General features: G+C 38.7%; 1 protein-coding gene across 1 annotated transcript in view; it reads left to right on the forward strand.

Moving 5' to 3' along the window:
• The window catches only part of DOCK8 (dedicator of cytokinesis 8), a gene marked incomplete at both ends in the record, with an annotated part of 88,992 nt that overhangs the window by 16,023 nt on the left and 49,896 nt on the right, over window positions 1-23,073 (forward strand). Inside the window, 13 exons of the mRNA XM_082301396.1 lie at window positions 3,235-3,337; window positions 7,558-7,733; window positions 10,707-10,778; window positions 14,088-14,211; window positions 14,941-15,153; window positions 15,552-15,637; window positions 16,808-16,874; window positions 17,130-17,279; window positions 17,910-17,990; window positions 18,797-18,956; window positions 19,555-19,694; window positions 19,927-20,020; window positions 21,157-21,319. Of these exons, the coding sequence (XP_082157522.1) occupies window positions 3,235-3,337; window positions 7,558-7,733; window positions 10,707-10,778; window positions 14,088-14,211; window positions 14,941-15,153; window positions 15,552-15,637; window positions 16,808-16,874; window positions 17,130-17,279; window positions 17,910-17,990; window positions 18,797-18,956; window positions 19,555-19,694; window positions 19,927-20,020; window positions 21,157-21,319 (1,629 nt within the window). The remainder of the gene's footprint in view (window positions 1-3,234; window positions 3,338-7,557; window positions 7,734-10,706; window positions 10,779-14,087; window positions 14,212-14,940; window positions 15,154-15,551; window positions 15,638-16,807; window positions 16,875-17,129; window positions 17,280-17,909; window positions 17,991-18,796; window positions 18,957-19,554; window positions 19,695-19,926; window positions 20,021-21,156; window positions 21,320-23,073) is intronic.

Here is a 23,073-nt window from a genome sequence, read left to right on the forward strand (position 1 = left end):
TTGTTTTTTTTTCTTCCTAAGCTTAGAGCTTTGCATTCATTTTTATTTAATCTAGCTGTGCTGATTTGAGACTGTTTCTAAAATACTCACAATTCCTCCTAGGTTGATGTGATTCACAGATTTTAGTCCTATGTTATCTATATCATCATCCATGTTGTAAAATAAAGTATGGGCTGGAATTAGATTGAGGAAAAATTAAATTGCTTCTCGTAGTAAAATTTCCTTGCAATCTTCTTTTGAACTATTGATGACTGTGCCTTGACTATGTTTTATTAACCAGCTGTGAGCTATTTTGGAACCAGTTGTGATGATTCCATATAGCCACTCTCTCTGCTTATAGAAATGTCATGAGGGACTGTATCAAGAGCCTCACTGAACCAGTTAAAGTACCACAGAAAATCATTAGATTGGTTTTACATGACTGCCCTTCGATAAATCCATATTGGCTGTTCATCATCTCCTAATAATTGCCAATAACATACCAATAATTGTCAAACTTTTTGGACCAGCATTTACTGCAGTCCACATTTTCTATTTGCCCACCATACACTTCATCATCAGACTGTTAATAAACAGGCATGTCTAAGGTGATGTACATTTTAATGTTAAGTGTAATTGCTTGGTCCCCTTGCTTCAACTGAATGGAAACCGCAGAATTTTTTCTCAGATTTTTCAGTGACTGCTTTGCATTTATCCTTAACCATTTGCCTTCTTTCCTTCTTTTTTAGCTTATAGATAGACCATTGTTGCAGCCAAGGATGACTGTAAAGCTCTCCTCAGAATCAGATAGGCCAGTTGTGCAGACAAGGAGAGTAAAAGTATAGCCAGGCATGGATGGACTGCAGCCTCCATGAAAGCTAAGACATGACATGCACTAATAGAGCTACCGTTTTCCTGAAGGTACACCAACAGTGCGCAAGGCAGCTGTTAGAATAGCAAAAAGGCATGTCACAGACAACAGCTATTCTGGCATTATCAAAGAGCTGTCTAGAAGGACCTCTGTTTCCACCTTAGTTCTCAAGTTTTCAAAAGTTTCCATGCTGATCTCTAACTGTTACACCCACCTTTCCTCCCTGTTGGTGTGGTTAACTTGTGCTTTTGGTTTAGTGTCTTTTAGCAGTTGGGACTTTCCTTTAGCAGATCTAGGCAATAATTTCTGAGTTGGTTCAAACAAATTTTGCTGTCTTCTGTTATTCTTACTGTACTTTCTTCCTTCAGTCATAGCAAAACCATGAAGTCAGTCAGCTGAACTGTTCTTGTCTGAAAGTCGCCATTACAATGACATGGTTTGTCATCCATTGAACTGGTTTAGTTCGCAGGTTCTTTCTACTGGTGAGACACTGGGACTGATGTCAGTGCTCTTCAGAACTGTATTTGCTCTCAATTAGCTGAGTTTGCCCAGGCTTTTACCGGAGCAAATTTGGCCCTTCATCCATATGTGTGCTTCCTCTTTCACATTGAAAATTCATACAATTTCCTCTTTGAAGCATATGATGATCCCATATTGGATGTAATTTAAAGATGTCTCATATCATTGTTTACAGCAGCAACTTCTGCAATAGACTGCAACACAGTTTTTACATCTGCTGCTATGTCTACTATTTCCATCAGTAACAGATACTTCTGCACAGGATAGAAACTGACTCAGTTTGCAGTAAAATAATAATTTTGAATATTTTGAGTTTTGTACATGCATTCATTATCAGAGATTATTTGCAGTGCGCAATTGAGTAACAATAACCCTGATATACAAGCAGCCTTTCTTTGTTAAATAGGTCAATGATAATTTCAGGAATGCAAAGACTTAGTCACTTTTCCTACATGGCTTCTTACTTATGTAATCATTGAATAACCTTTAAAAGATCTCATTTTTGATTGTTGGAATACCACTGATGAGTAAAAAATTCTTTTCCAAATGGATCTCTTTACTTTCTCTATAATTCTGGCTTTTTTCTATCTGTGATTGCTGCTGCCATCAGATAGGAGCAGCGTCACACTCACACCTGGCATGGCCTTTTGACCTAAAAGCAACTACTCTCATTTATGCAGCTTTGTATTTTCTAAATCAGGCCTAATACCTCTAATACTTTCAATATCTTCTGTCAGGTGCCTGTTGCTTAACAGGAGCAGAAATGTATTAAGTGAAATTTAGGGTTTTGTCATGTTTATTAAGCAGTTGTAAGTGTCACAAAATAGGTACAGTAGTCATAGGAATCAAGCGGCCACAGAGGAGAAAAGGTGCAGACCAAACAGGCAAAACTGTCCTGTGGCATTTGGTTATTCTAAGATGCCTATTAATGCTTGCTGGAGTTGAAATACTCTTATATGGAAGGGAGTGTTTTCTTACCTCTGTATTGTCCAGTTTCCCATTTGACTGCTCTGGTGGGCTGCAGGCTATTATTTTTACTTGGAAGCTGCTTGGAATCTTGTTTTAGAAGTCTTGTCCTGAAAACTTACGGTGAAATATAGTGTAGATGTTTTGTTACCATTTCATGGCTGATTATTCTTAAACTGATTATTCTAAATCATGTTAAACATTAGTTGATTAGTTTCCATGAAAAAGGACAAAGCTACTCTGCTGTATTTTCAGACTGGATACATTATTATCACCCTGGGATTTCTGAATAATTCAGTACTGAGCTCTTTCTGCTCCCATAGAAATCAGTTAATTAGCACTTAAGAAGTTTTTTCCTCAAATGTTCAGTTGATACAGTATAGGCAGATTTTTCATTTCCTTCTTTGGTTTGTCTTGGGATTTTCACAGCAAACTGCATTAGTAGTGTAAGTCTGGGTTTACATTGTTCAGTGAGTGGTCCTGTCTTGTTTTTATCTCTTGATCAATTAAAATATTTGCTTATGTGATGTTCATTTTTCTTTCTCTGCTTTATTATCCTGTATTTTTGCTTTGCCAAAGTAAATCTGCAAGTATTGCTTTGAAGGTTGCAGTCATACTTCACTTAAGGCTGAGGTTGTGCTTTCTCACATAGCCTTTCCCAGTTGTGAGGGCTGCAATATAATGATGAAAATCTGTTGGAAAAGTGACAGAATCTTAGTTATATAGGACTGCAAATATTTTATGAGATTTGCATCAACTACAAACTGAGAGGAGTCTAGACCATTATCAAAATACCTTTCTAAACACTGGGACAGGAGACTAAATTGGCTAAACTCTGACATTTGAAATTTGTATGGGGATAATTGTAATGATAAGGATTTTTCTCTGCTTAATTAAAGGCACTCCTCTGCAGAAATAAGAAAGCAATTTACTCTCCAACCAGGCTTTGCACAATCCTGTCAACGAAGCTTAAGTACCCCTGGCTTTTCTACATTTCATCTGGTAAGTTCTGGGTTTATCTAATTTGCACAGGTTTGGCATGTACATTAGTTAATGGTTTTAGGGTAAATTAAGTGATCTTCTTAAGCTGTCTTGCTTTCCACTGGCTTCTGTCTGAAACTGTTAAAAAATACTCTCTGGTGAACTGAGGAAATAATGCCTTTGAGAAGCAGGAGAACGTTTCTTGGAGCCTGGAATAGACAGTCCCTCTGCATATTACTATGAGTCAAAGTTAATTAGTAAGTGTTGGAATATATTACATTCTTTCCCTGATGGAAACATTCAGCTTCTTCAAGTAAATGCTTTGTGTGGTGGTCCCTTCTTCTTCCCCCGGTTTTATATACTGAGCATGATTCCACATGGTCTGAAATATCCTGTGGTCAGCTGGCGTCACCTATCCTGGCTATGTCCTCTCCCAGCTTCTTGTGCATCCCCAGTCTCCTTGCTGGTGGGGTGGTGTGAGGAACAGAAAAGGCCTTGGCTCTTTGTAAGCGCTGCTCAGCAATAATGAAAACATTGCTTTATTATCAACACTGTTTTGAGTACAAATACAAAACATAGTCCCATAATATTTACTATGAAAAAAAATCAACTGTATCTGTGCCAAAACCAGCACAGATCAATGAATAAAGAGAAAAAAAAGACACGTAGAGGCTCAACAAGCTCAACTTAATACACAGTTTCCAGAGTTAGCAGCAGGGACAATATGCTGACTGTTTTTCAGTGCTGTAGAATATGCATGTTAAATGAGAAATGAAGTATGTCCCGATTGGCATAGATATAATTGAGTCAACTGTTACGTGTCTCCAAATCGTCTTCAGCCCTCCACATGTAATCACCCTCTAAAGAAGTCAGATCATATGACACTGACCTTATGACAAAGGGGAAAAAATGACAGATCTTTTTATTGCTGTTCAGGAAGATAAATATTCTACGGACATACTATGCCATAAATGAAACTGACTACGATTTTGGCACTCTCCTTGTCCCTACCCTTTTAATTTTTAATTATTTTTGTGAGACCGGATAAGTAGAAGCAGGAAGAGTCTTTGTGCACCAGTGATTGTGAGAAGTGTAGAACACTAGATGCAAGCCATTGCTCCCTGTGTCAGGGCCTCCCGCCACTACTCACTTCCTTAATCTGAAGCGCCTGCGGTCTTAACTTCTTCCTTGAGGTTACTCTGCCTGACGAGGCCAGGTCCCTTCTGCACGCAGACTACCACTTGTTCTACCAAAAACTTGGTAGAATTCAAGTACTATACCATTTTGTGTGCTGTCACAATCTACATGCCTCTAATTCATCATCCTTAAAAAGGTATGTTTGCGGTAATGATTTGTGGCATTTTCTGTAGAAAATTGTTTTGCACATTTTTATGACGTGTGAAAAGGAGTGCTGGCTTCTTAAACCATTTTCTCTGTTTCCTTTGAAAAGTTTCTTCAGTTTTTATGGAGACCATTTCCCTCCATCTGCATTTATTTTTTACACTATCTTTTTTACATTTGTGTCTAATTTACAGTAGTCAAAAGCACATATTTGTAGTGATTAAAGATTGTTAACTCTTGAACTAGAAAAAGAGGACACAATGAAACACAATGGATTTGACTTATCAGAATGGCAAAGTGTGATTTCTGAAAGGAAGTGCAATGCTTAATCAAAAATTATGCGTGCAAAACATTACGTCTTCAGCAACTGAAAATATTTAGTATGCCTTTGTATACTTTAAGCTATGTTTTACTGTAATCATCTGTGAATTGCTTTCTTTAGTAGATCTAAATATATGTTATATATATTTATATTTATTATATATTATTTATTATATTTTTAAATATATTTAGATCTACAAATCTCTATATAGACCTATTTACATATCTATATACTAAAATGCAATGTTTTACCCACTGGCAGTACAGTAAGTGAGCTTCAAGGATATTATGCTGATAATTAATAAAAAAACAGTAGTAAATAAGGTTTACTATTTGCTCGTAACTGTTGATCTGACATGTTCAGCACTGCAGTATGTGCAAACCAGCGATAGTGCTTAAACTGAAAACCAGCAGAGTATATTTCTTTGTCTGGCTGCCTCATAATTTGCTGGACTTGCTGGTAATGTTAGGTTTCCCCTTCGGCTAAAAAGACCAAAGAAAGGGAAAGATTTTTCCCAAAGACATTTTTGATAATTCAGTTGATGCCTTAAATGTACTGGCAGAGGAGTGAGCTCAGAGACTGTATTTATGTAAAGACCAATATAGTTTCCCTATAAAAGGTGAACCTGGAGTAGGGGGTGGTACTTGGTTGTGTTCAAAGGTCTCTACTACAGTATTTGCAGGAGTATTTACCACATCTGGGGTTTTTTCAGAAGTTTAAATTGGTTTGCTTCTTCTAGCTGTTTCCAGCACGATTCTTCTAAATATGCATCACTTTCTGCAAGATGTTTTTGGATTTTTGTTATCTGAGAAACTTCCTCACCTATATTTCCAGAACACTAAAAAGGTTCCAAAGCTTGTATTTACCCTTATTCGTTTTTAACACATCTTCTTATCTACTGCGGCTGATGTGGCATATTAAGTGTGAGCCATTTTAGTTCAGAGTTACTGGAGCTTTGCCATTGTTGAGCCTCTATGCACGTTTCCTAAACTGAGAAGTTTGTCATTGTCCTGTTGAGCTAAAATTCCTGATGTTGTAGATATAACAGTGGTATGTGCTGCTGTAACTTCATGCTCCAGTGAAATTCCTGTTGACTTCCATGAAAGCTGTGCATGAGCAGGACTCAGTATTAATGAGGAAAGACCTGCTGATTTTGACCTGCAGATTTTTTCTGTGCAGAACACTGGAGTATAAGGATAAGCTTAAGAACAGATTAGATGAAACAATAGGCAGAATAACATTGAATATGAAGGTGTGTTGATACCAGGGACATTGGGTGCCTTCTTTCCCCCACAACACATCAACATCACCTCAGAGGTGCTTTTTGCTGGCAGCTTCAGAAGACAGCCTTGTGAAAGGTATCTGAGATTTGCAGTCCTCCCTCTTTACAGACAAGGATGATTTGATAGCTGGTTCTTGCTAGAATTCTTCCTCCCAGTAAATAAGTTATTCCTGTGCTATTATTCTAATGCTGCAACTAATTTTCTTCACTCTTACTGTGCTGAGGTGTCATCAGCCATTCCGGAACTCACAGAAAAAAAACCTATAGATTTTCTAAAGCTGTAGTTTTTAGATCTACTTTTTACTTGTCAAGAAAATCAATGATAAGAGATTCTAGTCTCTGTACTCAACTGGACACATACGACATTTCCTAAAGATATACAGGGTTGTTTGGTTGGTTTTTTGTTGGGTTTTGTTTTTTTTTTTTTTTGCTACATAGCAAGTAAAATAATTTTCAGTTTTATTTATACATAGAATAACATACACTTCTAATACATGAAGTCACATTTATTTGTACGTGGAACATCTCTGGGTACCAAATCAAACTAGAGTTTCTGCCTCTGTTTTTGACACTAAACAGATAAAAAACAGATAAAAACAGCATGCATGAGCTATAGAGCTTGTACTTGTTTAACTTTGTTCTGATTGGACCTTCTGTTTAAGAATGGCTAATTAAATGTAATGATATACAACAGCTGTCTATCAAGGTGCAATGCCATGTGCTGTAGAAATGGGGAATACCTAAGTACTAGCTTCAGTAGTTCATGTAATCGTTTGCAAAAGCACTGCACAAACCCTTGACAAATCTGATAAATTAAGAACCCCAATAATAGACAAACCAGTAACATTCAGAGATGAAAAATTGTAATTTTTTCTGATTTTGAGTATATATTGGCCTCAGCTTTGTTTGCAGTCAAAAGCACAGAGCATTTCTAATAGTGTCTTTCAGGCACAGCACCTCAAATGAGTGCATCTCATGATGGCAGCAGCCACAGTGCTTATAGTTGGTCCTTAACTCCATCACTTGGAGTAACTTCCAAGACTTGGCCTTTTTCTTCCTAGTGTGTTTTGTCTGCTAACTCCTGTCCCTCGGCACTGCCTATTGCTGCCATTTTGGTCACCTCCCTTATATCCTTTCTTGTTTCTACGTTAGAAGTTTAGAAATTTGTTTGTGTTGTATAATAAATTCTGTTGTGTAATAAAAAAACAATTACAACTGTTAAATAAGTAAGTCTAAATTACACTATCAAGAAGAACCTTCTGTTGCTAAAATAAAAGCCTCTTTGTTTCTCATTAGCCTTCCTTCTATGATGCAGTAGACCCAGTAGATTTTGAAGGCTTCCTGATGACGCAGATGAACAACTTGGACTTAGATCTAGCACAAGAACTTGGAGACTTTCCTGAAGATGATCTGGATGTTGTCTTTACACCCAAAGAGTGCAGGACTTTGCAACCCTCTGTCCCAGAGGATGGGTAAGGAGAGTTTCTGTGCCTCTGAAATGCTGCAGGTTTAAAAATAGTTTTGAAGATGTTGATCCAAACACCTTACTCTGCCACCCATCCATTACACAGTTCCTGAACTTCAAATGTTTGAACTTTTGCCACTGACTCTGTTAGGCTTCTTTGCACACTTAAAATTAAGCAAGTATTTACACAACTTCCTAAGCTTTTTGGTAGGCCAGAAGTGAGGTAGGCATAGACCAGGAAGAAGAGTAAAGAAGGGCAGGAAGATGGTATGTAAAATAATTCCTGCAGCTGTGATGCCAGAGATGAAAATTGATTCTGATCATGTAACAAGCACAGTATTGAGGTTTGGGGTTGGTTTTTTTTTTTATTATTTGTTTTTTTGCCAGCTGTGTGTTACATGGCATTGATCAGATAACTAAGAATCTCTTTCTCAGTACCTGTCTTGATTAAATGGGAGGAAACAGTTCATACTTCATAAGGTTTTGGGAGGGTGTGAGTGTTAATTTCTAGTGTAGAAGTCACTTGTGGTTTTAGGCTGACGTTGATGAAATAATTAAACTTTTTTCAACAGCTTAAATTAAACAGGTAGCATGCGTTGACACTGGTGCTCTATGGTCCTGCAAATATTTAAGCTGGTTTGAAAAACAGGCATACTATGAGCAAAAGAATTTTTCAGAATGAGAAAATCCCTTGGAGGTGGATGTCCAATGTGGTATTACAAAATACTCTTCAAAGCCTGTTTCACTGTAAATGGTACCTTTAAGTAGAACTCCAAAGGCCTGTTGAGTTTTGCAAGCAGTAACAGTGAGATAAACATGAAGTCAGCACCAGTTAGCCCCAAAGTGCTCCATGTGCAGAGATGTCCAACTATGCATTGTGTTTGGGATGGGGGGCTGGCTCCTTCCAGTGTATCCAGGAAATGAACAGCACAGGCTGCTGTGTTCTGTGCTGTGCTGAACCTCAGTGCTGGACAGACAAATAGGCTTTGTTTATGATGTCCTGGCTCACAGGGTATCCTCCTCTGTTCCTGCAAAAGTTGCTACAGGCTGCTCTAATTTTTACCAGCCAGTTGTTCAAACTAGAGCCCTATATAACAGCAGTATTTGCCCAGTGTTTTCTGCCCAACATACCAAATGCAATGAGGCTAAGTGGGAAACACAGTTTGTGTGATTTTTGCCCACTGTAGATTAGCTGAGAACCCCTCTCTAAGCAAGGTTTCAGTCTGCAAGTTTCTTCTTGGCCCAGTGCTTCTCTCAAGAAGTTCAGGAGAACAGCGGCAGTAGAGATGAGGTGACATGCTGTATCACCTGAGAACTCTTTGAATCACGCAGCTTCTAAGGGATTTTCTAATATTTGCACAAAAGGTGATTTTCACTTGAAGTTACTCCTAGAAAACTCATAGAAAAAGTTCTAATCTTTACAATGAATTCTTGGTTTCCTCTGGATTTGAGAGAGAGAATGGATGTGGGAGACAATGAATGGGGTTTTTTGTTTGATGTTCCCACTTATTTAAATCATGGACAAAAATACTGAAATAATTATTCAACTTTTGATACTACCTCTAAAATATGACCATTTCTTCTGTATTTCCAAGGTTACTTCCCACCATGCCTGATGTTTAAAACAGCAGTTATCTATTTGTTTTTCCAGTAGGAGACCATATAGGCTCATGCTGTACAATGAGTTTTAAGCCTGATTTGCACCACTAAGATATGAAGAGTTTTTTAAGGAGTCTGGCAAAGCTCAAATAGTCAATACCAACAAAATGCTTTCACCAGATTTTTTTACACAGCAGTTCGCAATTTACTATTCACACTGCTATCATTGATATTAGTGTTTTCATGGAAAATCCTGCTCAAGTGTGCCAGGATGTGTTAGGGAAGATGAGAACACAGGAGAGGCGTGCATCAAGGTTTGGCCTGCAGGCAATGCAGTCTTTGATGTCTGTGTGCACCGAGAGCAGGAAACAGGTACCACCAACCAAACTGGGTTAACGTGCTGCCTGCCAGCGAATACACCTCCCACCTGAACCAGAGGCAGGAACCACCAGAGGCAGGGGCACTCGGCAGCCTGGCATCAGCCAAGGCTCCATCCCACTGTGCACACACAAACGTGATCTGCTGTTACCCAGCCTCGGTAACCAGCTGCAAATCTCTTAGGAGTTCCATGGGGAAAGTGCTAAAAATTATCATACCTTTCACCTGTTCCTGTATTGAATATGTTTTCTACCTACTCTTTTACTCACTTGGACTGGAGAATGCTACAAATTATTTTGGAACAGGTCATAAAAAATTTTAAGAGTAGAGGTAGGGGAATTGTGCTACAGCATCATGACGTGAAGTTCATGGACATTGTCTCTGGCTGATAGAATTGCAGTTCCAAATAGTATCCAGTCTGTCAGGCAGCACTGACAATACCCTACATTAAAGATGAGATTTGAAAAACAGAAAATTCAATTATAACGTATTCTTAGAACTTAAAGTCTCGTTATGCTATCTGATTAAAAGCTTACGGTCCCTTTTTAGATTTTTCTTGGTTTCTGTCAGAAAGAGAAAATTGCACATACATAAAAACTATGTATTTGCAAGAGTCCAGGAACTGAGGCTGAAAAAATATCTCTGTATCTTGAGATTCGTTATCAAGTTTTGAAAAGCACAAGGTTGGTTATGTTGTATAATTTATTTAATTTTACTACATTTTATGGCAACAGCACTCTTATATTTACGATTAGATAATGTGGCAAGTGCTTATCTCTGTTAAATATGTGTTTGTAAATTAATCATCACAGTACCAAAAACCTGCATCAGGGAATTAATGAAATACACAAGATATTTTTAAACCTCAAACCATAGTTTAGCAGTAAAATAAATACACAGGAGAGGACTAATAGAGAGGTCTTTATCTGACTAGCATGTTTAGATAAATTTGTTTGTCCTGAAAGTATGACTTATGTGCTAAAATATGTTGCTTTTTCCACAGGGTTGAACTGGACTCACATGTCAAAGACTGTGTTCAGACTTATATCCGTGAGTGGCTGATTGTGAATCGAAAGTAAGCTACATAAAACTAAATAAAATCAAAAATACATTGCATCTTACTTATCAGAGAGGAGATGTTTGCTGTTATAAGTAATCCTGAATTACAATGATTTTAATCAGCGATTGAATATAAGAACTGGCTTTTCAGTAGTATAAATAACTATATTGTTTTGTTTGAGATGGTGAGCATTGCTAAATACTGTTGCATGTGTTTCTTAATTATCAGGCACTCTGGGAATGGATGGGAAGTTGATGGGAAGAAATTCACATCAACCCTCTGTAATGATGAATTATCTTAATCAGGAAAACTAGTACTATTTGATCCCACTAAAAGGAAAGATAACAGGGATAAAGATTACATTTGCATGCTTTTCTCCTATTCATGCCCTGAAAATTCAACATGATTTGATTTTTAAATGTGTCTGAAAATTCAAGGATTATGGGTTTTCCCACCAGTGACTGAGTGCATTCATGGGATTATCAGTGTTATACCCAAATTTACTATTTTACATCAGTATATGATTTCTGCACTTGAGGTCAGTGTAATTCAACACACCGAGTTGGGGCTGTAGTCATTATAAGGGACTTAATTTCTTTTAGTTTAGTTCATTATATTTTAATTTAATTTTATTTTCTTCTGTTGTATTCCATTTCATATGTAAAATGTGAAGGGATATCTCAGTAAGTGCTCTCTGTTGCAAGCGTGTCTGTCCCTAGACTCTTAGGGGAGTCTGTGGGATGTCTCGCCTCCTTCCCCATCACCTCATCCTGTTCCTCAGAAAGAGGTTTTTGGAGCTCTGTTTTTTCTGTAGCACTTCCTCTTCATCCACTCCTGCACTTATGCCCAGTTCTTGAGAAGCAGAAGAAGCAGCTGGTTGTGCTGACACATTTGCTGCCATTTCGTTGTGCCCCTTCACTCACCCTTGTTACTCTGTATTTTTCTGACATGATGTACATCAGCAGTCAGTGCCTTACGGATTTGCAATGGTGATTGTAAAGGAATTTGCATTACTTGTGCAGCTTGTGCTCCTCAGCGGAGCAGCTGCTGGGGGTTATTAAGAGACTTCCTCCAAGGGTGCTGATGAAATTGATTGAATTCTCAGAAATGTTCCACAGTGAGTCACTAGAAGTAGGCTAGTGGGTTTTGTGGGCTCTCCTCCCACACCACTCAGAACACAGGCACTAACTCTTTCACAGAGTGCTGTTCTGAGCATGCTGTAAAAAGCCAGTGTGTATCTCTGTGCACAGGAGAAGGGAGTGAGCAGTAAAGTAGGTGAGGTGAAAAATAGAACATAGATATTTTTGCATTTAGGTTTACTGGTAGAAATGTGAATGGAGCCATAGAAATACACATACGTGGAAAGGTTTTCTGAGTGTTTTACTATTTCATTCATTTGGGTGAGGTGAATTTGCATTCAAAATCTTTATTGAGCAGTTGACTCTGTGGTAAACATGATGATGGACCCTGCCAGAGAGCTGAGCTTTGGCAGCTGTGGCTAACAATGCAAACAAGTTATTAAAAATTGCAAACAAAACACTACGGAATATACTGCAGTGTCACATAAACCAGTGATACATTGTTATTGGGAATCTCATGTTATGCTTGGACAGTATTTTTCCAAAACAGGCACGAGAGAAAGAAAAGATATCAAGAGAGAAGTGAGAAAAAAGTAATTGTAGAAGGCTTTCCATTGTTTTGAGGAAGGCTGGAAAAACTGTAGTTGCCTACTTGACAGATGTTATAGGACAGGTCTCCGAATATATTGTCTGGTGAGCTATGGGTGAGAAAAGTGTGTGAGTGACTTTGATCCATTCAAGAATATGAAGGTTCAGAACAGGAGACTGAGTCTTCAGTGGGTGGTATGAGCAGAGGTCATCCTCAGGCCCCAGGGTAGAGAGGTATGTGGCAGAAAAGCTGGGCACATCTGGAGTCCATATGGTCTTGCAGGAGGCTGAATAGGAAGCTTGTTCCTGTGCCTGTTTCTCCTTTCAATTGTCCTTTGCTCTTTTTCCTCGTCTCATTTTCTTTATTCAGTGTGTGCCCATTAAATTGACATGTGTGCTAAAACCATGGTTTGCCACTTGGTGAGTTTTAATTAGTATCATGCTTTTCAAAATAAATAAACAATATAAATAAACTTCCCAGGAGTACTTTAGGGGAAGGGCATCTCTAGTGTAGCTTTTACACTATAGGGAAAGTGTGAACTCAGGTACATAAATTTCTCCATTAATCATTTGTTTGCCACCAGAGGTAGTGAAAAAAATAATCTATACAACCTCTTTTGGATTCTTAAATGTCTTAAAGTCATGCAGAATTCCTGTCTTCTATTCTGGATGATTACAGTGGCTCCAAAACAAGGTCACATCCAAGGAGAGCTGGGATTGTCTTTTTATGACCAGTTTTCATTGCAGTGAACTGGCAAACGATTAAAATGCAAACAATTAAAACACATCAGAGCATATAATTCAGTTACTCCCAAAATGTAATAAAAAGGTGTCTCCCTGATCAATAATTGCTTATTGTGTCTTCTTTATGAAAGAACTCAGATGTTCAGTCATTTCTTTGGGAGTGTTATGGAAAGGAAAATGAATGCAGCAGGATGTTGTAAATAAGGAGGCTGATTGCAAAAAGACTATCACAGGATTTAGCAAATTGCATGCTAAAGTGAAAGAAAGAGAGCTCTGAATGTATCTAACACCTTTTTATCAGGGTACCTGCTGTTTTTTTCCATCTGCCTCAAAAATGTAACTTGAAATTTCAGGAGAATTTTTCAAAGTTGCCAGCCTGGAGGGTTACATCATGGCATAGACATAGCCCTCTTCAAACTAGGCATTTTTTGGAAGGTGTAAATTGTTGCATGTGATTAACTTGGGGTACTAGCTAGGTCCTGGATAAGAGCAGTAAGAGCTTTGATATATAATTGGTATGTAATTGAAGAAGCCAGCCAAGAGATAAGTGATCCTGATCCATGTTCTTAAATATTACTGAAATAATCACTGTGTCTGCTGAGGAGATCAGAGCAGAATTTGTACCTAGGTCAGGTTTTCCTGCTGTCTCAAGCTTATACTTTATACAAAAGTGATCTGAATTATTTTTTTTCCTTTTAAAACTGTTCTTAATATACATGATAGAGTTGCAATGGTGTGTTAAAACAAGTTAAAGTTGTGAAATGTCACATTTCTGCATAAAAGCTGTGCTGTGCTGTTTTTTTGCAGAACAATCTTTTCAGTTTTCAAATAATTTTGAATTTGTCTTTTCTGTTTTATTTTTCTTTGATGCCTCCTCATGTTATCCTGACTTTCTCGGGCTTCTCCATGAAAGAAACCAAGGGAATTCAGATACTTGTAGCCTGAAAAACAAGGGATCCCGAAAAGATTTTCACAAAACACTTCAAAAACAAACATTTGAATCGGAAACATTGGATTCTGGTGATGCAACTTTTCAGGTACATTTTCTTCACTTTGGGAAAAGTGATCAAATACAGCAGCTTCCCTCAAAAGAAGCATCTGGTGTGACCTCCCCTTGAATGTGCAGTTCTGGTCACCACAATATAAGAGAGATAGAAAGCTATTGGAGAGTGCCCAAAGGAGGGACACAAAGATGGTGATGAGTCTTGTGGTGATGCTGTATGAGGAGCAGCTGAGGGGTCTTGGTCTCTTCAGCCTGGAGCAGCCTGAGGACAGACCTCACTGCAGTTACAGCTTCCTTGTGAGGGGAAGAGCAGGGGCAGGCACTGCTCTTTCTGGCGACCAGTGACAGGACCAACAGGAATGGAGTGAAGCTGTGTCAGGGGAGGTTTAGGTTGGGTATTAGAAAAAGGTTCTTCAGAACCTAGAGGGTGGCTGGGCACTGGGAACAGGCTCTCCAGGGAAGTGGTTACTGCACCAGCCTGAGTTTGAGAAACCTTTGGACGATGTTCTCAGGCACATGGTGTGATTTTTGGGGATGGTCCTGTGCAGAGCCAGGAGCTGGGCTCTGTGATCCTAGTAGGTCCCTTCCAGCTCAGCATGTTCTGTGATTCTGTGATCTGTGGTGGCATCAAACAGAGCACCATGCTCGCCATTAGGCTTCATGGCAGAGGAGGCATTAAGATCCCCTCTGCCAGATGGCCAAGAGCCATATTCCGTGACAGCCTGGTGCCCAAGCCACAGCGTGCCATTTTCTTGTTTTCCAGCAGATGCCCCAGCATGCTCACGCTGTCCCGGAGGAGGCCTCGAGGGCGACGCTGGCCTGCTCGGACCTGGAGCTGCGCAGCCTGCAGCCAGACCCGCGGCTGGAGCAGCTGCTGCGGCACCTCAGCGCCGAGGAGTTCGAGAGGCTGAACGAGGAGGCGCGCCGCACCAACAGGCACCCCGAGCTCCTCGCTCTCTACCCCGCCGTGGATGAGGTGAGCGGGAGGCCGCCTGTCCCGATAGTCTTCCCCAGGTGGCTGTCCCAGCACGTCCAAGGTTAAAGCTGCACCTCAGCAGAAAGACCTTAGACTGGTCTCGGTGTGGGCCAAGCCACGTGCTGGTGATATGGCTGTGTCAGGGTGTCACCTTTCATAGTAGCATCTACTTGGGGTCCAGAACTGTAAATATTTGGTGTAAATGCTAGATGGGGGTCAGGAATGTTAATATTCAGAAATAATAAATCTATTTTCTTTCATCTCTGGAGAGATTAAATGTCCACTGAGTGGGGGAAGATTCTAGTCTGTAGCAGTGGCTTGGCTGCTGTCACATAAATGTTCTATGCAAGTGTGTAAATTTACGGTTGTTTTATTTGAGTATGACTGTTTAATGATAGGAGGATGCAGTGGAGATACGGCCAGTGCCAGATTGCCCAAAGGAACATCTGGGCAACAGGATTTTGGTAAAGCTGCACACTCTGAAGTAAGTAATCCTTTACAAGCCTTGGTTGCCATTTCTGTGTTCACAACAGCGTACAGCTGCACACCCTGTTACAACACTGCAGGTGTCCTGTACAGCAGCATTTACTGCTCAAGTGCTCTTTCTTAGTGTGGCAGAGGATTATTTCTATCCATCTTTAAAGAAGTCTTTAACTTGCCAAGGTGAAAAGGAGTTGGGAGTGAGCCCACATGATATATTTAAAAAAAAAAAAAAAAAAAAAAAGGCGATTGGTGTCCTGTACACTACTGGACTTTTGTTGTGGTGTAACCCCAGCCAGCAGCCAAGCCCCACACAGCCATTCGCTCACTCCTCCACCCAACAGGATTGGGGAGAGAATCTGAAGAGTAAATCTGGAGAGCTCATGAGCTGAGATATAGACAATTTAATAGGAAAAGCAAGTGGTGGAAAGTGTAATAGTGGAAAGGCAAGCAAAGGAAAACAAGGAATTAACTCACAGCTTCCCAAGGGCAGGCAGGTGTTCATCCATTTCCAGGAGAGGAAAACGGTGACTTGGGAAGACAAACACCATCTCATTCCAGATATCTCCCTTTTGCTCCTTTTACCCCCCACTTATATTCTGTGCACGTTGCCATGTGGTCTGGATTATCCCTTTGGTTAGTTTGGGTCGCCTGTCCTGTATCTCCTCCCAATCCCCTAAGCACCCCCAGTCTCCTCACTAGTGTGGCAGTACCAAAAGCAGAAAGGCCTTAGTTTTGGGCAAGCCCTGCTGAGCAGCAGCAAAACCATCTTTATATTATCAAGCCTGTGTTCAGCACAAATCCAAAACTCTAGCCCCACTCTGAAGAAAATTAATTCTGCTCCAGCCAGAACCAGCACAACTTCATAAACAGAAAAAAAAAAATCAAAATACGATAATTCTTAATGGATCTCTGAGACCACCTTCCTGTCAAATTTAGAAAATACATTTCATGCAGTTTACTACCCTTCTCTCCCTGTTGAAATTATCTGATATAATGCACTAGTAAAAAAAATCCTCAAGACTTTGAGAGAGCTGAGGTCTGGAACTAAGTATTTCTCTGTATTTTTTAATGAAAGTGCCAGTCAAAATATAACCCTTCCATTTTTTTTTTTATTATACATAGCCATATGAGTGCAGTATCAGTCAGTGTCTTGTGTGTTTTTCCCTAACAGGTTTGATATAGAGATAGAACCTTTGTTTGCATGCATAGCTCTCTATGACATAAAGGAAAGAAAAAAGGTAAGTGTGTATACAATATTTTTGTCCAGTTGGCCTGGGTGTTTATCTCTGGAGTAATAATATAGGAAAACTTACAAAAAACTTGCAACTTTTTTACACAGGCAGTCTTATCCAGGATTTTTTTTTATTTGGTCGAAGTCACATGCTTGCAATTGTTTATTTTGTAGTTGTAGTTACAACTTTTAACTTGTTTTAAAATAAAATTTGAAGCATTTTTGCTTTAAAATATATTTTAATCCTTGTTTTCTTTTCAAGATCTCAGAAAATTTTCATTGTGACCTCAATCCTGATTCATTAAGAGGATTCTTGCGTTCTCATACGCCCTCCATTGACTTGTCTACTCAGGCAAGATCAGCAGTATTTTCTGTCACTTATCCCTCATCAGATATATATCTGGTAATAAAGGTATGTTGCAGTGCTACTTTGACACCATTCTGCCTGTTCTCAGCTGTCCCTGTTGTCTGAGTTCATGGAACTGACAAACATGGCTTTTGTCTAGATGAGATGAATTCTGATAGTTTTTAGTAGTAGTATGAGTCCAGTGGTATATCTCATTCTCAAGCTAAGAAGTTATATTAATATCCCTTGTACCAGTTCTACCAAGTATGTAGAATTTCCTATCTCTGCCTAAGGGAAATTAAAGAGTATAGTGAAATAAGGCACTTTCAAAAATTTCCTTTACTTCTGTGGAGGTTTTTTGGCATTGGTTTAGTGCACTTTGCATCCTTTTGTTTGCTTAATTCTGAAACTGAGTTAGCCTGAAACACTTCATTTGAATATGTTAATTATCCTGATTTCAGTGAAAATGCAGTAGTAAGTGATTGGCGGTGTTGTCACATACATATATATGTTTTCTGCTTTCTAACAGATGGAAAACTAGGAAACTTAGTATCAGTTACTCCATAAAGACAGTTTTAAGACATTATATACTGCTATATATCCAGGCAGGCTCTTTCAAATTGCTAGAGAAACAACATGTTACTATTTGGATGACATTTTTTCCTTGTGAGTGTCTTATTTTACTGCTTTTTGTAGATAGAAAAAGTGCTTCAGCAAGGAGAAATCGGAGACTGTGCAGAGCCCTACATGGTTCTTAAAGAAAGTGAGGCTGGCAAGGTAAGTAAATAACTGTTTTAGATCAAAAAACGCATGCTCAAAAAAAACCGCCCAAAAAACAAACCAAAAAAACAGAGAAAGAGCAGACTCTTTGAAATAGGATGGAATACCAAAAACACTGTAGGAAAAGCCAGTTAGAGCATCCATGGTGCAAGCAGTTTGAAGTCTGTGAGCAACAGAAAGAAATCAGGAGAAGGAAAGGTGCGTTATCGCTACTGACTCCATTGGAAATCAATACTGACAGAGTCTTGCGTCATGAAGCTGATAGGGGTGAGCAAAGGAGATGACTGAAATGTAGAATTAGCAGAAATATTTATGCCTCAGAGACGTGCTATTGTTTTGGATGGGCAGACGGCCTGTTGTAGTGTGCAGCTGTCCAGTTCAGTACTGTTATCCAGAGATAATGAGTTCTGTTCAAGGAATTCATGGTCATTTGCCTCCCTGGAACAGACTGACAATGTTTGCTGGGCTTCCATATGTCTCATCTTTAGCATATTGCTTTCAATAGAATATTTTTTCTGTATCTGATGAAAGAAGTAGAACCTGCTAAAATTTCATGGTGATTGTTCATTCTGGATTTGAAGATTACTACAAAAAGATTGGCATTCTCCATTTCTATAATACCGATGAACTCATTGAAAAGAAATCAAAACAGCTACAGTTCTGTCAGTGATGTAGCAGGAAAATATGAGAGATACCAATGCACATTATTTAGTGAACTGTAAATATATAACTTACAATTTTATCTATGGCGGCATTACAATAACTGATTACTTTTTAAACAGTCACTGTTTTCTTTGTCTCAGACAAAAGAGAAGATTGAAAAACTGAAAGCACAAGCTGAGTCGTTTTGTCAGAGGTTGGGGAAATACAGAATGCCATTTGCCTGGATTCCCATAAGCCTAAGTAATTTCTTCAACCTTTCAACACTTGAACGAGAAGTACAAGAAGGCGAAGGTTTAAACGGTATTTGTCTAACTTCTCTAAGTAAGGCAAAATGACTCTTCAGTAGGACTGGGTATTGGAAACAATGTTATTCACTCTGGCATCAAAAGTGAATCACAGATTCAAAGTCATGTCTTGTCAGCTTTCCTTTTTAGTCTTGCGAACACTTACAGGTTAATTGTGCTCACCATGTCGTCTCCACATATTTATTTTTATGTCTGCTAAATACTCTTTCATTGTTTAAGCCCAATTTTCATTGAACACTGGCTTTGTAGAAGTAAAATTCCCTTTGCCCCATGGAGTTAGCTAGCAATACTGAGCAAATATCTCAGTTTGGTAGGCAGGACCATTGTTCAATTGACCAATGTGCTTTATAACCCATGAACTAAAAGTTTAAATAAACTTTTGCTCTGCAGCAGAAATAATGTCAATTCAATAGGTGTGTCCTAGTATTCCACTATTTCACATAGTCTGAAATAAAAGGAGCAGAATGTTTTAGGTGCTCTATCCTCTGATGTTGGTGAAATGTTCCTGTGGTTTTCTAGTGTATTCCGAGAATCGTTATACTGCAACAAAAAGCAAAAAACAAGATGATGATTTATTTAATTTCCATTTGAAGGGAAAGGATCCAGTAGTGACAAAAAGGCAACACTGCTACAGGCGAGAAGACTTTCTGAGAGAAGTTTCAACTCAGAGGACAACTACCCAGCATCAAACTTCAAAACAATCTCTCTGACCCTTGGCACCTTCTTCAAGCAGGTATGGGATTCTCTTTAGTTCTGATTTCATAAGACATTTTTCATCTGTGTAATATGGATTATGTTGGGAAAAGCTACCTGTGATATATGTGTGGGAACAGAGGATAACTGCAGTCAAGTGAATCGTAACCCACTTGCTTTGGATGCCTTAAGGGCATGGTTCACTCCCAAACCTTTCTCCATGTTATGGAGTATTGTTACAAAGGTACTGATATTTGTCTTTCTCTTGATAGGAAGGAGACAGGCTCAGTGATGAAGATCTGTTTAAATTTTTAGCTGACTTCAAAAGATCATCTTCCTTGCAAAGAAGAATTAAGACTTTGCCAGGTACATTATTAATTTTGGATGGAAGGTGGTGTATGTATATTTCTCCCCTAAACGGTTCTGTAAATTCCAGCCCCAGAATACATTTGGCTTGGATTTAAAGCCTATAGTATGCGCTATTGTGGAACTTCTTAGTTTCCTGATGTCTGCCTAAACACAGATGCTTTAGAATTTTTTTCTGCATGAATGAGTATGGAGATTTAGATTCAGCTTGATATTTTTAAATTATTTGCTTTTCTCCCTAATTTACAGTGTATTTACTGGGTATCTTTTGTTATTATTCAAACTCTTTGAAGACAGTGCTTTAAAGCAAGTTTCTAGGATCCTTGCTACTTCCCTGCAATACTTTGAAATGGTTCCTATTATATAGAGAGAGATGAAAATGTATACACATTTCACCTTAGCTTAGTATTTGGGTCAGCATTGGTTAACAGAATAGAGAAGTACAGGCAGTGTTTAGCTACTGTCAAACACCAGCCAGCTTAATTTTTCTTTTTAAGTAAATTACATTTCAACCTCTTCTGCAGTGTGGAGGAACCTTAAAAAATGTGAAGGCAAAGCTGTTTTTCCTTTCTAGCTGATGGCCAGAATGACAAGTCTGAGCTCCACAAACAGTTTTCACTTATCACAGCAGAGAATTTAAATTGACAGTCTGTTTATACCGGGGTAAATGTTATCAGTATTAACTGTGTAACTGCTCACCACAGAAAGCCTAGTTTTCCTGGTGGGTGGTGCCTATTTTGGCAGAGATTAATCAGGGCAGAATCTGAGGGGGAGTAAGAGAGAACTGTATTAGACAGCACCCCTGTTGTTTGTCTCCCAGACAAATGTTATATAACTTGTGTGTGAAAGACACTAGAACATCGGCCAGCATATAATATTCCTTCTTTCTTTGTATTTTCTTTGTAATACTGCAGGGTAGACATAAAGAGCTGTGTGTTGCCCTGATGTGAAGGGATGTGTGTAGGCTACGTCCTCTGTATCTTTCTGCACATATGCTTTCCTTCTCATGCAGCCCAAGAACCAGTTCTTATTTCTGCATGGTTGCTGTGTAACCTTACATATTGTTTTAATTTTTCTTTTATTATACACTGATTATTTTTTATTTTTTTGCTAAGATTTTGTGATTTAATTTAAAGGAACACTTAAAGTGGAGATTTCCCCAGCTCCAGAAAACGTTGGTTATTGTCTGACACCAGAACTACTCCCACTGAAGCCATTTTCAGAAAACCGTAATCGTCCTCACAAAGAGATTTTGGAATTCCCAGTTAGAGAAGTGTATGTTCCTCACACCATTTATAGGTAAGAAATAACATATATTTTTAATATTTCTTTAAAAACGTGATTCAGATTTTTTTTCAGAAATAGAAACCTAAAATAGTAAAAAAAAAGGCTAAAGGCTATGTTTTGGGCTGATGATTTAGCCTTCCTAGCCATTACAAGATAAAATACCTGTAGGATATTCCATAATGTGTTTACTAATCTAATTGTGTTGTCTTTTGAAAAATTTTCTGTAAGATAAAAAAACCCGTTTAACAACTGTCATTGACTTGGCATCTATCTGTCTATCTACCTAGCTAGCTAGCTAGCAAGCTAGCTTTCCTCCTCTGTGTTCGTTTGTTTGGGTTTTTTCCCAGTAGATTTTATTACAATTTTTAACACTTCTGGTAAATGTTTATGCTCAGTGGTTTCTAGTGTTAATTTGAGTCAGCTGAGTATCTGAGGAAATAATGTGTTGCTCTGTGAACTTTTTAACTATGAATGAGCACTCTAGGCTGTGTAATTTAATTTCTTTAAATCTGTTCTGTTCTGGTTGTTTCAAGGTGATCACAGTGTTCAGTAGCATGCAACTGAGCAATTCCCATCATTTATTTCTTAGTAGTGTGGAACATGTCAGTGTCGTATAAGAAATTAGCATCAGAAGAATGTGTTTCAAGATGTTTGTGCAGTATTTCATTGCTAGTGAGCAGTGTTGTAGTAATAGCTGACAGTAATTCTGATGGGGTGTATTGCAGTATTATAGATACAAAAATAACTTGGAATAATGGCTTTCATCTGACCATTGTGTTAGTCAAGACATGGGAGCAAAGCATAATGCTTCTAACAGTAATTGTAGGTGACACTATTCTAAGGGGTGTTTCTGATCCCTAAAACAGTAGCTAGATACTGTATTAGTGGCAAAAATGTGACTATCAATAAGGAATCACAGAATAAAGGCACTGAATAAAGTGATGAAAAGCTTATTAATTTCTTGCAGTGGAGATTAGCAAAGAGCCAGCTCTCCCACCCGCTCACCTGACCCAGCCCAGGAGGGGAGCAGGGTAGGGCAAGACTTGTGGTTCTGTACAGCTCAGAACTGCACTGTGGCAAACTAATATATGCCAGGGAGATGCTCCACACCTTCACAGAAAACTAGAAATCTGTTTGGCTGTTGGTGACACCTGGGTTTGGGTCTCAGCTTTAAAGGAAAGCAAACAGAGGAAGTGGCAAATCTTATCTTACAATAACGACTTTCAGTGTGGTATCGGCAGGCACATAAGTAAGCCAGTTTGGCTATAGCCTCCTGAGAAGTTTTGAAGGAGTTATTCCTGGGCTCTGCCACAATTCAAACTCCTGAGGTCAGCTCACAGCACCAGTAAACTAATATGCAGAGAGTTCTGGTGTCTTCTGTCTTCTCTGTGTATCAAAGATAGAATTGGATGGTGGTAGAACTTTAATGCAGACATTTCTATAGGGAAAGTAGTTTTTATAGAATTGAAAGTGAAAATGTAAATGAACATGAGCAAATATGCCTTTTTTTAGTTTAATTAAAAAATAAGACAGAACTTTAACCTTCCTACTCATTGTCTGGCCTTAGCAAATGTCAATTCCAGTGTGCAGCCTCATAGCATCTAAAGGTTTGCTTTTGACAAAAAACCATTAGCAACCACTGTGTTTCTGAGCTGGAACAACAGTTGAGTCTGCACAGAATATTCTCTCTTTAGTTCTCACCAAGTTCTCACTTCTGCAGCCAGACATAATGAATATCAAAGCCACCATGCCAAAAATTAATTTGT

The sequence above is a fragment of the Coloeus monedula genome, assembly GCF_965178545.1.
Source record: "Coloeus monedula genome assembly, chromosome: Z".
Classification (NCBI taxonomy): domain Eukaryota; kingdom Metazoa; phylum Chordata; class Aves; order Passeriformes; family Corvidae; genus Coloeus; species Coloeus monedula.